The sequence below is a fragment of the Apis cerana genome, linkage group LG5 (assembly GCF_029169275.1).
Source record: "Apis cerana isolate GH-2021 linkage group LG5, AcerK_1.0, whole genome shotgun sequence".
Classification (NCBI taxonomy): Eukaryota; Metazoa; Arthropoda; class Insecta; order Hymenoptera; family Apidae; genus Apis; species Apis cerana.
In genome coordinates, this window is record NC_083856.1 from 2,335,490 (window position 1) to 2,351,836 (window position 16,347).

Sequence of the window (16,347 nt, forward strand, 5' to 3'; positions counted from 1 at the left end):
AAAGATTAATCTTCAAAGATTCAAAGATTCCTCCCAGATTCCACCCGACATTAGAACTATCTCCACCACCCTCGTTCACCACCCATCCTGTTTTCCTCCACCACTCCTCCTTCAAGAAACTTTCTCCTATCGACTGATTCCCTAGTAACCCTGAGAAGGAACAATCTCTCTTCGTAGCCGTTTTCTCACGGAGCTCGTCCCGGAATTCCCACGAGCCGCCCCGTGGTACCAGCCTCCTCAAGAATCTGCCTCCTCTTTCCAAGAACCAAGTAAAAAGGAGCAAGAAGAGGAAGTTGTGCACAGAGAATAATCTTCTTCGAGTAAAGGGAACAAATTCGTGTGAGATCTACCCTTAGCCAGTCCACGTGGCTTTTCCATCGGCACGTCTACGTATCTGGCAGTTGTAAAAAGGAGAGAAATTATAGCATCCCCGGGTCGGGTTACACCAGGACTGTCCGCCACGTGGTGCCGTCGTGGCGTCGTCCATTGGAAATTATCAACGAGCCGCAGCCAGACGCGAAATTCCACAGGTTCAAAGGTCCCTCGACTGTTGCTACAAGGGGGAAAGATAGGCGGGAAGGACCAAAGGTTCGAACCCTCCCACGACCCCTGGGGGCCTTCGACTTCGACTGGTTCCTCCTCGAGGAATCGAGCGTGAGAACGATCTTTGCCCACGGTCAAATTCAACCACCTCGGTATTAGGGCCTTAGGCGATGGTAAGAAGCAAAACGGAGGGCCGTGGATGGAAGCAAAATGGCGCATCTAGAAGGACGCCATTGTGGCGCGAAGGCGTTACAATGGACATCGAGGAAATCGAGATTAATTTTGAGTAGGTGTAGATTTGGAATTTGGAGAAAGGGCTAGTCGCGAGATGGATTGGAAAATGTGAATTGGTTATAAAGGGTTATAATTGGTTTAAATGTTTTGTTGTTTTTAAAATTTTTATGGTTATTAGATAATTAAAAAAGTTTTATTGTTTCTTTATGATGAAAAGGGAAGATGCAAGAAATATAGAAAAATCGTCGTTGAATTCAAAATTTTTCAAGTCGTTCAAGTAATTTTCTTTATTCTGTTGAACGAAAGGAGAAAAGTTATAAAAAGTTATAAAAGCTAAATATTATAAATACACACATTATAAAAGTCTCATAAACTTTTCTATTTACACTTTTAATTTTTTTGTCTCTTAATGAGACACTCTTCCAATCTTAATCCTTAATCACGTGATTTGAAGATGAAGAATTCTTTAATATTCTTTATTTTTAGTTACCAAGATACTTAGTTAAGTTTAATAAAAGTTATGTATGTAATAAATTGAAAGGAGAACCTTAGAAGAATGAAAATTGACGACATTTAAAAATTTTATGACGCTTTCTTTTTAAAAAATTTTTCTAGAATTCATTGCAATAGATATTCATTAGGATAAATTAAGATTGAATGTGAAATTTAAGCTGATGTTTCTACTAGGATATTCCAATTAAAGTGATCAAAACTACCTTCAATTCAATAATTAAATAAAATTATATATATGTTTTATATATATAAACAAACAAATTATTAAAAAGATGATAAAGAATTATAAATTATAAAAAATCAATTATATTAAAGAATAAAGAAATAAATTTATATTTTATGAATATTGATGAATTTATTTCACTCTAATATTGTAATGACACATACTTTTTAATTTCTGTATAATTTTGCATATTTAAATTTCTCATACAGATAGGTATATTATTATACATATGTATTGAAAGAAATCAAAATCACATTACACGAAGAAAGAACTTAAATTAGCATCATAGAATTGCGTCAATCGTTATAAAAGTAAACACCATCAAAAAACTTCTTTGAAGGTATAGTTGCAATTACTTGCAACAAGCGCCATTCTCAATGACCTAAATTTCACGATATTGAAATTCACCCAAGCACCGCTCTCATCTTCTGTTTTATTATTTTTGTTGGTAATAAAACGACGCTGGCCGCTTCATGACATATTCATGAACCGGCCGTGCACAGCCATTCGAGGAACGACTATTATTCCGGTCCTATTAGAATGCATAGAAAGTTCCCGTTGGGACGTAAGGCGCCACCCCAAGGGGGACAACTGAATAGAGTTCCCTAATTAGTAGCCAGGCTAGTATACGACTCGAGGAAGCTTTTTCAAATACCGGGCGTGGCCGACAAATGGTCCTCTAATGTTTAAGCTATTTACTGCTCTAAGGGGAAGCACCCATCCAGGTAAAATTATTCATTATTCCACAAAATTAGCCAATTTTCTTAAATCTCTTCATTTCATATGATTAAGAATTAAGATTAGAAGAGTGTCTCATTAAGAGACAAAAAAATTAAAAGTGTAAATGGTAAAATTTATGAGACGTGGTATTTAGTAATTTGGAGAAAGGGAGGGTATTTTGCAGGTATTTAAACTTCTGTTTAGTTCGATTGATCTACTTAGGTAGCCAGGGAACAGAAAGTAAGAGGAGGTAAAATGGAAGAAATGTCCTGGTAAATAGGACACTGGCTGCTCCTTTTCCTTGGCTTACATTTATTTATAAAATTCAGTTTATTTCAAAGATATAAATAGTTGATTAATAATAAAAATCAAATTTAAAATTAATTTTTGTGAAAGATATATACGTGATTAAATTTAAAAATGTTATATTAGAAATGTGTAAAATGTATCTTCAAAATAATGTTTAAAAATGTATCTTTTTGTATTTAACGTTTATTATGTAACTTTTTTTTTTATTATATATATATATTTTATGATTTACGATGGGAAAGAGATACTCTAGTTGAATGTTGAGTGTCTACGTGCTGTTCGAGATATTTCAGGAGCAGAGGAGCAGCAAGGATAGGGAGTAACTTATCCTGGGGTTGTTTTGCAGGGGTGTGATGGCAAAAAATTGGTTGAATAGGCTTAGGTACGGAAAAAGACCTTCCACGTGACCTTTTTCATCAGAGTTTCATCCGAACAAGGAGGATTTCGAAGGATTGCCTTATTAGGCAATAATTTCCTAGGAATATCACATCTACTACATCAGTTTTAGATTAATGATTTGAAATTCTGTTCGAAATTATTTATATGTTTCATAATTAGTACATTTTATCATTTGTAGAATGATAAAAAATTATTTACATACATATATTTTTCGAATGATACAAATATACTTCTATGAAAAAATTCTATTATTTTAGTAGAAAAATTTTTATTGATTTCCTATTAAAAATGAAAAGAATTAATTAATTAATTCTAATTTGACAAATTAATTTGACAAAATTAAATCTTTATTATAATATTAAAAATAAAATATTAATATATGAAGTAAACAATCAACAATAGAAAAAAGAATTTTTCTAAGAAAAGGAACTTTTCAATTCACAAAGAAAAAGTTGTTTTGTTAACCAATTTCTTTACATTAAAACTTTTATTAAATCTTCCAAGACTAAATTCATTTTGACATAATAAAATTCTTTTTTATTAATTATTAATGAAACATTTTTTGTGACTCTATTTAAAAAAAAATGAATTTTATTAAGATCTAACAATTATTCCATCAAAAAGAAATATATTTTTAATTAATTGAAAATATACTATGCTACACAAAGTTAAGAAGGAAAGAATTAATATAATATAAAAACAATAAAAATCTCATCTCTTTTTTATTTCAATGGCAATAATTAATTTAAATTATTTTCTATCATTTTATAATTTTAACAATATTCTTAATTTTTTTTTTAAATCCTTAATGAAGGGATTATAATCTCTGCTCTAAGAATTTTTCATTATTGCCATATTATAATAAAACAGAACATAGACTGAATCTAATTTTCAACATGGAATATATCTAATTTTTTTTTTAATAAAATTTTATTTGAACATGCATTGTATCAATAATAATTATAATAATTCTATAACCTCATAAAAGTTATTTTGAAATATATTAATTCTATTGTAGAAAGAAGATACAGAATGAAAGATCAAGATTTCAATGTGATTTCAACACTGAGGGAATTGTAAAAAAGTGGAAGGACATCGCGATGGCGTCTCACTCGTCGAGGACACGCGTGTGTGACACGCACGAGAGAGAATATGTGACTTGGGGACACGCAGCCCTCCACATATGAAGCAGAGAAGCAGGAAGCACGAAGAGGAAGTCTTTCAATATGACGTCGTCGTTGGGATGTGTGGAAAAGGGGTGATGAGACAGGTTTCAAATGGAGCATGGTGGACATGCCACGAAGTTCCTGCATCGATGTGGGAAAAGGGACGAGATTTCTAAGCTGCCTCGAATTTCTAGGGAACAAGGTATCAGGACCACGAGGAAGGATTCCTCCTTTACTGGGTATTCGAGTTTGGGGAATATTGATTTTCTCTGCACATTGAATTTCATTTGTTTGTATATTGAATTGTATTAGATTATATACATATGAAAGAATAATAATGAGAAATTTATTTTAAATTTATATAATGAGTTTATTTGAAAGAAGTTTGAAATTTGAAGGTAATATGGATATATATTCAAATTAAAGTTATCTAAAGGATATATTGATAATAAATTCATCAGTTTTCTTATTTATATGCAATTATTATAATAAATTATATATTAAATTATATTATTATTATTTTAAATATATTTATATTTATATGTATATTATCATTTTTGCAAATATTTTCTATTAAAAAATACTTAAGTTAAGAAATAAGATATAAATTGTTTATTACAATTAAAATATTATAATATTTAATGGAAATATTATTTTTGTAATCAATTTTTTTTAATTTTTGATATTAAAAAAAGATTTTCATTACATTAATGTCTTCTTACAAATAGAATTGTCTGCAATTTGTCTGCAAGTATTTATATTTATAATATACGAATTTGTATTGTTTATATTTTTATCTTTAGATTGATTAGAAAAACATAAAAAAAAATTTTCCCAAAGAGTTAAATAATTTAGATACATATTAAGTTAATAAGGATATTAAAAGTTCGAGTCTGATTCATTAAATGCGATTGAAAAATGTCTTGGAAACGACGAAATTAAATCATAATGGTTTTGTTTGGTATTGTTAACTCAAAGGGTTAATGCGACAAAGCCAAGAGTTCTCTGTGATTAGGGCGCCAGAAATAGAAAGAAGCTCCTTCTGTGGAGGGAGCCCTTATCTGAAACCCTTTTATGGTTATGGAAATTCGAGACACAAGTTGTTGTAATTTCTTAACAAATTTAAAATATTTACTATAAATACTCTATTTAGATTCTAATCTCATTTTATGTTTTAATATATTCTTTGATATAATTCTTATTCGTTAAATAAATTTAATTTATTATATAATCCATTTTACATCAAATTTTAGATTTAAAACAAAAATTACAATAAATAATAATCAATTTACACATATGAATATAAATTTTAATGTATAAGATGTTTTAAATAAGGCACAAAATTGAAAGTTTCAATTGAAAGTGTATCATTATTATAATAATAATTTTTATTTTTGATTTGTAAAATATTAATAATATTAGTTTGATTAATTCTCAAAATGTTATAATATGTAAATGAAATAGAATAAAGAATATCTTAAATCATAATCAATCTTTTTGAAGATATTTATCTATACTTTTTACTGTGCTTATTATTATATATGCATATGAGTTGATAAAAAAATGAGTTTGATTCATTAATTTAAATTATATAAGTACATGTATTGACTAAAAGTATCATATTTATATTTAAAATTATACAACATTGTTGATAAGCTGATATAGTTATGATAAGTTATTATATCATTTTGACAATCATTTTATCAGCAACGTACTTACTGTATATGTATTTAATGAATATCATTTTGGACTAGGTCAGGACACGAACAAAAGCTATGTGGCTTCATCTACCAGGAAATCATGTGCGTTGAGAAATGTTCCATGGCCACCATGGATATTTTTCTGCGCTCCATCCTCACTTTTGATCTCCTTTGTGGTGACTTTAACGCAAGAACGCTGTTGTACACGTGTCAACTGTGTCCCAATATAATTAGGAATCTACAGTAATGGTGTTAATTAGTTCGAATCGAAAGGGTTAAGGGTCTACGTCGAAGGTCGTACTACTTAAGGGTGAGGAGAACATGAAGAAGTAGGAGCAGTAACCTGTTTTTCGATGGTGACCACCGAAACTCTTTCACCACGCCCAGGGAGCATGTTTGGGGCACAGTATGGCGTCTCGAATCCATTTTAAATTTCCATAGAACACTTAGAATTTAACAGATATTAGATTTATTAATTAATACTTTCTTTGTATTTAGATATCGATTGTACAAAATTTGCTGGATTTAAAAAGATATTTGATATTGAATTTATATTTTTTCTTCAGTTATTATTATAGAAATATGAATATTAAATTTTAAATTTTTGAGAGAAAATATTTTCTGGCAAATGTTTGTCCTTTTTGTAATAAAATCTAGTAAAATAAATTAAATGCACATTTCATTAGAGTTGAAACATTTACAAAAATTAAAAAACAAGAAATATTGACTATATATTGTTACTTTTTATGTATATTTAATATAATTACAAGTCAACATTAGATGTAATATAAAGTTTTGAAGTTTTTAGAAAGAGAATTTTAAAATATCTTTATATATTAATTTTACGTGAAGATGTACAGAATGATATTTACTAATGTATTTTAAAATAAAATTACAGATATAATTTAATTTAAATAGGATCTTGTTTTTGAATAATATATTCTTAGTTTAAAGTTTAATTTAATGTTTTAACATAATTCTTATATTACAGAAAGTATGAAAGAATTAAGAGGTATCAAAGAATAATAAAAGAATAATAAAAAGAAAAATGGCAATAAACTTAATGGATTTATGGCAATTGATCGGCATTCATAATGAACTTAAGTTGATACGAATCGGACGAGCTACGCATAATTTGATAAATTTAGCTACCAGGCTAATATACTTCACGTGGAGCATGCCCCGCCCTGTTGCCTTTTATGCAAGCAAATTTATTCTAATTAAATCAAATTAGATGCATCCCTCTTCTCTCTCTTACATCTCTTTCTCCATTGCCTTTTTTTTCTTATTCATTTCGTTTCTCTTTCTTCTTAACATGAAGATTCTTTAATTATTTTCAGATATCTTTTGTTACTTTTAATTTTGTTTCGATGATTTATAAAATTGAAAAAATAAAGAAAATTAGAAAAATATAAAATTGACTATATGAAATATTTTACAAAAAGAATTTTCATATTTTAATTTTAAATTAAAATAAATTTTATTAAACAAATAATTTGATTTTGAGATATAATCTAAAATATAAAATTTCTAACAGTTAATTTTAGAAAGATTTTAATAAACTTTATAGATATAAAGGTAAAATATGCTTTACAGAAATTTTTAAGTATATGATATTAAATGATAAATAATTTAATTTAAGATTAGAATAAACTATTCAGTAAATTTAAATATAGCTAAATTTAAACACATATTATGCATAAGTGATTTGAAATTAATTTTATAAAATATTTCATTTTTTATTTAATATGTATTTATATATTTCAGAAAGATTGCCATATAATATTGCATTTATTATTTTTAAAAAGTTTATACTTTTTTTTATATGATAAAAATAGAAATTTAAAGAAATTTTAATAAATAGCAAAAATAATATAATAAATAATAAAAAATTAGAGATTGTAGATATAAAATTTTAAAATTAATTTCTAATATTAATGTATTTCACAATCAAATTTATTTTACTTTGCTTTTGTTTAAGATACTAATGCATAAGTCTATTATGTATTTACATTTAATAAATTATAAAAGACTCAATATTATTAATTATTACATAATAAATATTAACCAAATTCCATTGAAATTTCTTTAATAATAAACAGAACTTAGAAAATTTTAAAGTGGAACTATGTGTCATTTCTTATTTAACGCTCATATATTTATTATAAAGTATAATCTTCTGAATTTATATTGTTAATCATGAAATTAAAAGAAAAATCGTAATTTTCTTATTTTCATTAAATCAAAAGAAAGAATATCCATAATTTATTTTATCATATAAACTAAATATTTAAAATTATATTCAGATTTTTATAAAATTTCTTATATAAGTACATATTTTATGAATAAAAAGATATTTGTTTAATTAATTATAATGATTAAAACAATTACTTAAACAATTTTCTGAAGTGAAATCTTCAATAAAATTGAACAATTTTTCCACCAATTATTTATATTTAAAATTTAATAAAATATTTTCTAATAGTATTTTTTTATGATATTTAAATATTTTTATTTTATTCTATAAATTTTCTGTATTTCATTATTAAAATTCAATATATAAATATCTTTACCCTTTTTCACCTATGGTGGAGAAACACCATAGACGTTGCCATGATTGCCAGGATATCATGAACGTGAAGGAAGCATCGTTATGGTGGCCATAGGAAACTCTACTGATCCGCCATTCATTCGCTTTTCAGACGATTTAATTTAAACGCAATTTAAACTGATATACATAATCATATGCGTATATTTAATGAAATAGATTGAAATAGTTTTCCAAATTATAATGTTTGAACAATTGCATACTTATCTGAATGCTTATTATAGCAGATATTTATTTTAACGAGAATTCAAGTGATTAAAAAATATAAAATAACAAATATAAGAAAGAATAATTATACTTGGTATCGATGATACTCGGTTATTGAAGATATTGATATTTTTATGAACAAAAATAAAAAATCTAGACGTACTCGAGGATTATTATTGTATTAGAATATTAACACAGAAAAATTTTTGACTCGCTTTTGGGGATGTTTCATTAGGAAACTATGAATCAGGAAAATTAGAAAAGTATAAATATATTTAAAAAGTTTGATTGGTCCAAGGAAACAGTCTACTTTTTTGACGAACTAATATCAGGATATTATGGAATGAGAAGGTGAAATCGATGGAAAAGGACACTTCAGTCGAATTTAATTATCGTATTTATTTTTTTTTTCACGAAGCTTTTTAATAGGATACCATAAGATTATCGAAGAGAGAATACCTGGGAAAATCTTTTCGATGGTGCACGTGTCTTTTACTTCCAATTTCATTAAATAGTGTTCTCCGAATTGTTTGCCTTACGAACAGGATTTCAGAAAAGCGTGAAGGTTTCAACAGCTGCGTGGAAATATGGAAAATCGTGGAAAATTGGCAGGCGGAAAGTCACCGATCGGGAAAGCATAAACGGCGGAAAACGTGAACGATTTTCCTTCGTGAATAGATGCATAGATTCGTTATTTCTTCGAACGAAAGCGCTCGTGCTAAGAAAATACCTACGATTTCAATTCTAGTACATAGAATATCGAAATGATTTTATTACAATAGAATAGTTCTCGAATAAAACTCTCCACGATTATTTTATTTCGTTAGAATTATTGTGTATTTACCGAATGTTATTTACTTTGCAATCAGGATACCATACGTTTAGAGAAACTCTAGGAATTTGGGAACAAAGAAGGACATTTTCAGGAATCTATCGATCCTATAGCTTGCAAGGACAGGATAGTATGAAGTGTAAAATATGTAGAGGTTGGAAATGTATTTTCCGGAAAATTGGTCAAGTATACATACAAATGAAATAGAAGTATACGTTGATATAATGTTCGTGAAAATAGTATAAAGAATTATTAGATATTAGATTGAATGTGAAAAGTGAGTGAAGAGAAAGTTCAATTGTTTGTTCTGTAAAAAGATGAATAAAATATCAAAGATATTTAAAAATTAAATAAATATATAATTATAATATAATATATGATATATAAAGCTTCTAAAGTTAATGAGAAATAATGTAAATAAGTCTTTATATTAATCTAGTTTGATTTCAGTAAGATAAACAATTTTAAATGATTTCATTATCGTTTATGACAAATACATTTTATGAAAATTGCATTTCATGTCAATAAGATATTTTATATTTGTGTTGTCTGAGTTTAGACTTAGTATCTAATTAATCAAACAATTATCATACAATTAGTATTACAGATTCATAAATATACATATAAATATTAAATCATACAAATGTTTCAATTACATCTATAATGTATTGTGTTAAATTTCTCATAAATTTTACATTATTATTTAATTTTTCATTCTTCATAATAGACTTTAAGAGATTTTTCCATTTTAATGAAATTTCTTTTCCCTCAGATTTTTCCATTTAAAAAATGAACATTCCTTAAATAAAAGGAAAAAATAATATAAAACAAAGAATAAACGGCAAGCAAAGATTTTTATAATGGATTATTCATTAATCTTTTAATTATTCGAAGGAAGCCATCTTCGTGATTTCTCAACAAGAAAATTCACAGGTGACCAATGAGTGAAATTCCAGATATTACTGGAATTTAGACGGCATACCCTCGAGAAATTTAATTGCCTCGAAGAATTTACGGTCGACAGAAGAAACTAAGGAGGAAAAAGGTCATCGTGAAATTAAGTGAGAAGTGACCGTTTAATGAGTGCGCCAATTATCTCCGTCTCGGCTATTGGGACCACAGTAAAAGATAGAGGTGAACTTTTCTTGATGAATCTCCGTTCGATATCTATTTGTTTAATGAAGTTCTTACAATTTATCGAGAAAGAATGTGAAATATTCAAGCCATTAATAAATGTACAAAACGTTTTGTAATCGAAGAATTAAAAATAAATTAAGAATAAATCTATTTGAAAAAATGGAAAATTTCATCTTTGAGAAAATTTAGTGAATTATATTTCAATTTTATGGATCTCGATGTAGATTAATATCTTGATTTAGATTAAGTTAATGTTTCATTATATCCAATTTCTTTATAGTAGTAGAAATTTAAAACGAAGAAATTCTTTTGTAAATTTATGTATAATTCTATTTTTATGAGTGTAATTAAACATTATATTTCTACGAAATAGAATTTAATTTTTATTTATTTTGCATATAATATTTTTTTTTCGAACGATAATCTAATCCATATTTTCTACAGTAAAATTTATAATAAAATATAATTTAAAAGATTTTAAATTAATACGAAAATGTTGCTTAAATTAATACTTAAAATAAATTTAAATTGTTTAATATTTGTTAATAGTTGATAAGATAAATAATAGAAAGATAAGAAAATTAATTTGCGAAATTAAAATTAAAGTACAAAATAAACTGTTTAATAAGAAAGAGAAATAATAATAAATTCCATGTAATTGTGTAATTTATTTTTACAAAAATTTGAATTTCAAAGAGTCTAAAAAATTCTATGTAATTTATATTTATAAAAATTTCGAAGAAGAAGAAAAATTTAAAATTAAAAAATAATTTTCTTTTAATTATTTTATCGAATTACATATTCCTTTTTATTCGAACTACATTCCATTCTTTCGTATAAAAATAAAAAGAACTCTTTCAAGAATAATTTATTAGGATTCTATACCTTCCTAAGATATTCCAGATCCTTTCTAAACTATCTGATCGTTCGATAAGATATAATTCGAGCAGATTGTAAAAGGGAAAACAGAAATTTCGAGAAGTATTACCAACGAGAGTCAAATTCTATTTACTATATAAACTCGTTTTTGTGTCAAAACTTTCACACAGCTAAATATTTACCAGAAAAAGAATGAAACACAAAACCACCGAGTAACAGAGTAGCAGGAAAACGAGAAATTAGGTAAAGTTCAAAAGGTGTCTCAGAAAAAAGTGAAACCAAATTAACTGTCCTTCTCTGCCAGGATTTCAGAAAATAAAAGAAGACACGTTTCACTAAAAATTCTAGATCGTACGATTTTCTAATAGCCAGGAAAATAATTTAAGAGAAAATAAATTTTTGAATGCTATGTAGATTTACTATAAAGTTCTATTATATGAATACAGTTAATTACTGGTAATTTATTATCCTTGATAGTTTTCCAAAAGATTAAGATATTAGGGGACAACATTATTTATTCATTAATTCGATGAGCATAAAAAATTGGGTCTATTCGTAGATAAAAAAAGCTTCGTTAGGGAACAGGAATGGAGTAGGTTGTTAGAAAACGCCAGCAAGTTAACGGACGAACTGTTGAAATTCCAGTGACAACGATTTATGTGGGCAAGGGTTAAAAACTCACAAGCCAATTAACATGCCCTCAAGAGATAGGAAAGCAGAAAAGTTTCGTAGGTATGTTTCTGAAGGAACTTTGGAGGAACCATGCTGTAGATTTCTTCCGTTTCAATGGCTACTGACTCAACTTGTAGTTGAGTAGTTAAAACAAATTTCTAATCTTTATTATATATATAATACTTGGATTCTGAATTTATATTCAGAAATATGCATCATTGAATTACATTTTTACATTTTTCTAATGATATTATCAGATTTTTCTTTTTAAATGATTATTTTTTATTGTTTAATACAAAATAAAATTGAAATTATTTTTGTTGATTATTTTAGCATTTATTATTATAATAAATTATTAAGTTCTTAAGTTTTATAATTCTATGAAAAAACTGATTAGTTTTAAAGATTTTGTTTGATTTAAATTTGTTAAGCTTTTATATTTTAATATTAGTGTTAAAATATGATTTAATAAAAAAATTGTTGTAGTTATAATTTTATATAAAATTCTTAAAATAATTTTTTTTTATACAATCATATAAGTCTTTTCAGAAATCAAACTCATTTCAACTGCATTTTTCACTCTCCAAATTGAAATGTAAAAAATCTAAATTATATATGTAATCAATACATATAATATATTATAATTCTTCAGAAAATAAATAATTTTAATGAAATTTCTCATTATTTATTAATTTTTATAAGATTCATATAAGTATATATATATTTAATTTTTTAAATGTATAATATTAAAAAATTGATTTTTTAAATTTTAAATAAATATTAAAATATTGTACAATGAAGCAGAACAATAGAAATTCATATTATAATATACCATTCTTGCAATGACGAGCATCAGAAAAAAGTGAAAGCTAATTATTGAGTCCTAAGAAGCAGGGCAACAGAAATATGATAGAGGTACTTTCCAAAAGTGGTCTGGTCCCACCGGTAAGGGCTTATCCTTTAATTGATTTACCTTTCTTAATACCTATTAAATTTTTCTGAAAACATGAAACTGTTTACTCTTTACTTTTATATTTTCCTCATGATTAATATAATATAATATTATTGGTAATATTAATAAATTAATTATTTTTAACTTAAGATTTTTCAAAATATACCATAAAGTTTTTTCATTAAGATTAATACACTTTTAAAATAAATAAAAAGAAATTTTTTACTTAATTTTTTATTACCAAACATTTAATTTTCATTTTATTATTAAATAAATATTATATAAAAATATTTTATTATTATTTTATTATATTATTAATATGATTATTAATTACAAAATTTAATTTATTATTATTGTGCAATTATTGAAAATGTTATTGACAATTAATTGACTATTAAATTATATATTTGCTAAATTATACTATAAATTCAAGAAAGAGCAAATATTTAAATCTAATTGTTGCTCTATGTAATTAATTATACTTAATTCTATATAATTTCAATGTTTCTAACAAATGCTTCAATCATTCATTCTTTAAATAAATGCAATAAGTTCTTAACAAATTATTCCAACAATTACAATTTATTAAATGCTTCTCGTCTATTCTCAGCAATCATAATCAATTTCCCACGACAAGAACGTTCAGCATACCAATGCCCACGAAAACAGTGAGAACTCATGGGATCGTTCACCCTATCTACGTCATCAGTTTCCCACGGTTCTCGGATCATGAATCGTAAGAGGGAACTTTATAAAAGGGTCCCAGAAACTTCAGTTCCATTCAGTTGCTCTTCGGCAACCGTATCGTTAATATACTTCATAGTGTGTACTATTACTCTTTTTAAAATATTTTATCTAAAATTTTGAAATCTAAAGTTTTATCATTTTTATTGTGTCATTTTTTGTAGGATAAATAAGTTAGATTGTGTTTATGATAAATTTTTAAAAATTTGTGTGAAATTTTTCGTTTTAAAAAATAAAAGATGTGTGGAATTTCAAAAGTGTACATATTATATATCTTAAAAAATATTATATAATAAGAAAATATTTTATTTAAGAAGAATAAAATTTTTTTTCGAATATATTTTAAAATTGCAAGAAGAAATTTAACTTATAATTTTTTTATATTTAAATTTGATCATTTTAACACGATAAATTTTATTCTTAGTTATTATATGTTATTCTTAGTATTTTACCTGTCATTAAAAATACAAGTTTTGTGTATTATTATTACATGTAAGATTTAACTTTTTATTTATTGTATATATACTATCGTATATAGATATTTGACTATTTATATATTTTATTGGAAATTTGTGTAATAATATATAGAATATAAGTACTAAAAGTACAAAACTGACATAAAAAATTAAAGTAAATGTAGATATTATATAATAAATATAAGATAAATAAAAAGTAAACAGAAAATATCAAGTAAGATAAATTTGAGATAAAAGATAATGTTCTAAGTATAATATAATTATTTAATTGCAAGATATTATATAATATAGTTATAATACACTTAAAATTGTGCAATGATTTCCACAATTATTAGATTAAAATTGATTAAAAAAATTATGAAAAGAAATTGATAAAGAAGCAAAAGTGTAAATCAAATCAAAAATTTAATTATAAATCATTTAGAAGATTTATAATTTAAATCCAAAAAGATATCCATATTGTTATATTACTCATCCAATAATGGACTTAAATTTGAATTATGAATTAAATTTATTAAAAATTAAATCTCTGTAATTAAAAACTTTGGTACAAAAACTAAACAAGTTCTCAATTGTATTTGTTTTATATATTTTTATATATTTTTTATATATATTTTATTATATAGTTTTATATATTTTTATATAATCGATTGATTATTGCAAGAATTAGAACAAGAATTTAAATCTAATACATTTATAATAATTTTTGAATACAATATAATTTTTGAAGAGAAGAATCAGAATATGTTCATAGGATTTAATTTAATTTTATTCAATTTCTTACAATTTTCAAAATCTGTGATTTGTTTGATTTTTTTCACCAAAATCTTTAATTAAACGATATGCAATCATTATCATTGTTTCAACGTAAAAATATAATATATAAATAAAGATAATTATCACTTACCGGATGGATGATTGGATTGCAAGTTGTAATCGTCGACTTGTAGCGTGCTGTTCGGCCCTGTTCTTGTGAATCTTACTACGTGATATTGATTGTCATTCACTTTTACACCGACTTCACCGATTGGATGATCGTTTGTGCCCATATTGTAAAAGGCGAACACATTTCCCTCCAACTAAAAATATTTTGTAAAATTTTTTTATGAAATCAATTGACGTAATTGAATTAATAGTATAATATATTAAATTCAAGAATTGAAGTGATAAATTTTATTAAAAGTATTTGTCAAAAAATATCTAATTGAAATTGCAAAAATCAATAAAAATATCGTAAAATTTTATATGTGATAAAATATTTTGTGTTTTTGATTTGATTGATTCCATCAAATCAAAATCTGGTTCAAAATTAAATATTTTCATCAGTTTGTATTTGTTTAATTGATAATTGGAGCAATGGATATACTTTCTAATATAATAAATAGATATATAATTATTTCTATTTTTTATTTAATATTTTTTACTTAAAAAATTATTGTAATAAGTAATGAAAATTTATATAATGTATATTTTGAATTAAAATTCTGAATAGTTTGTTTTAAATTCATAATGAGTTATCAATTTCTTACAAAAAATTTAAATATAAATGTATTTTAGATTTTAAATTATTTTACATATATCTTTTTTTACTTTTTTTATCATCTTTATAATATTTTTTTATAAACTTTATTATGTTTATAAAATAAATTTTTTGTATATTTTCATTTAATTTTTTTAATTTAATTTAATCTATTTTTGATATAATATAATATTTAAGAAAAATAATATTAATTATTTTGATAAAAATTATATGATTCTAAATTTAATAATTAATTGATTAAATAACATTCAATATATAAATAATTGAATTATACTTGTTTAAATAAATAAAATAATTCATTTAATATTCAATTAATTTGTTTAATATTATTTCCATATATTATATATGTTTTGTAAAATAATCTATAATTAAAAAAGTTTTTTTTTACTTAGTAATAATTTAAAATTGTCAATAACGATTTAAATTTACTCGATAATTTAAATTTTATAATATTCAAATGCATTAAGTATCTTCCATATTGCTTTGTTGTTAA

The 16,347-nt window shown here is 24.9% G+C and overlaps 1 protein-coding gene across 14 annotated transcripts in view; it reads right to left on the reverse strand.

Annotated features, from left to right (window-relative positions):
* LOC108001332 (neurexin 1) overlaps positions 1-16,347 on the reverse strand; it is a 394,345-nt gene that overhangs the window by 43,509 nt on the left and 334,489 nt on the right. For all 14 annotated transcript variants that reach the window (XM_062075807.1, XM_062075808.1, XM_062075805.1 and 11 more), the window contains one exon: positions 15,222-15,393. In XM_062075807.1, coding sequence (XP_061931791.1) covers positions 15,222-15,393 — 172 coding nt within the window. The remainder of the gene's footprint in view (positions 1-15,221; positions 15,394-16,347) is intronic.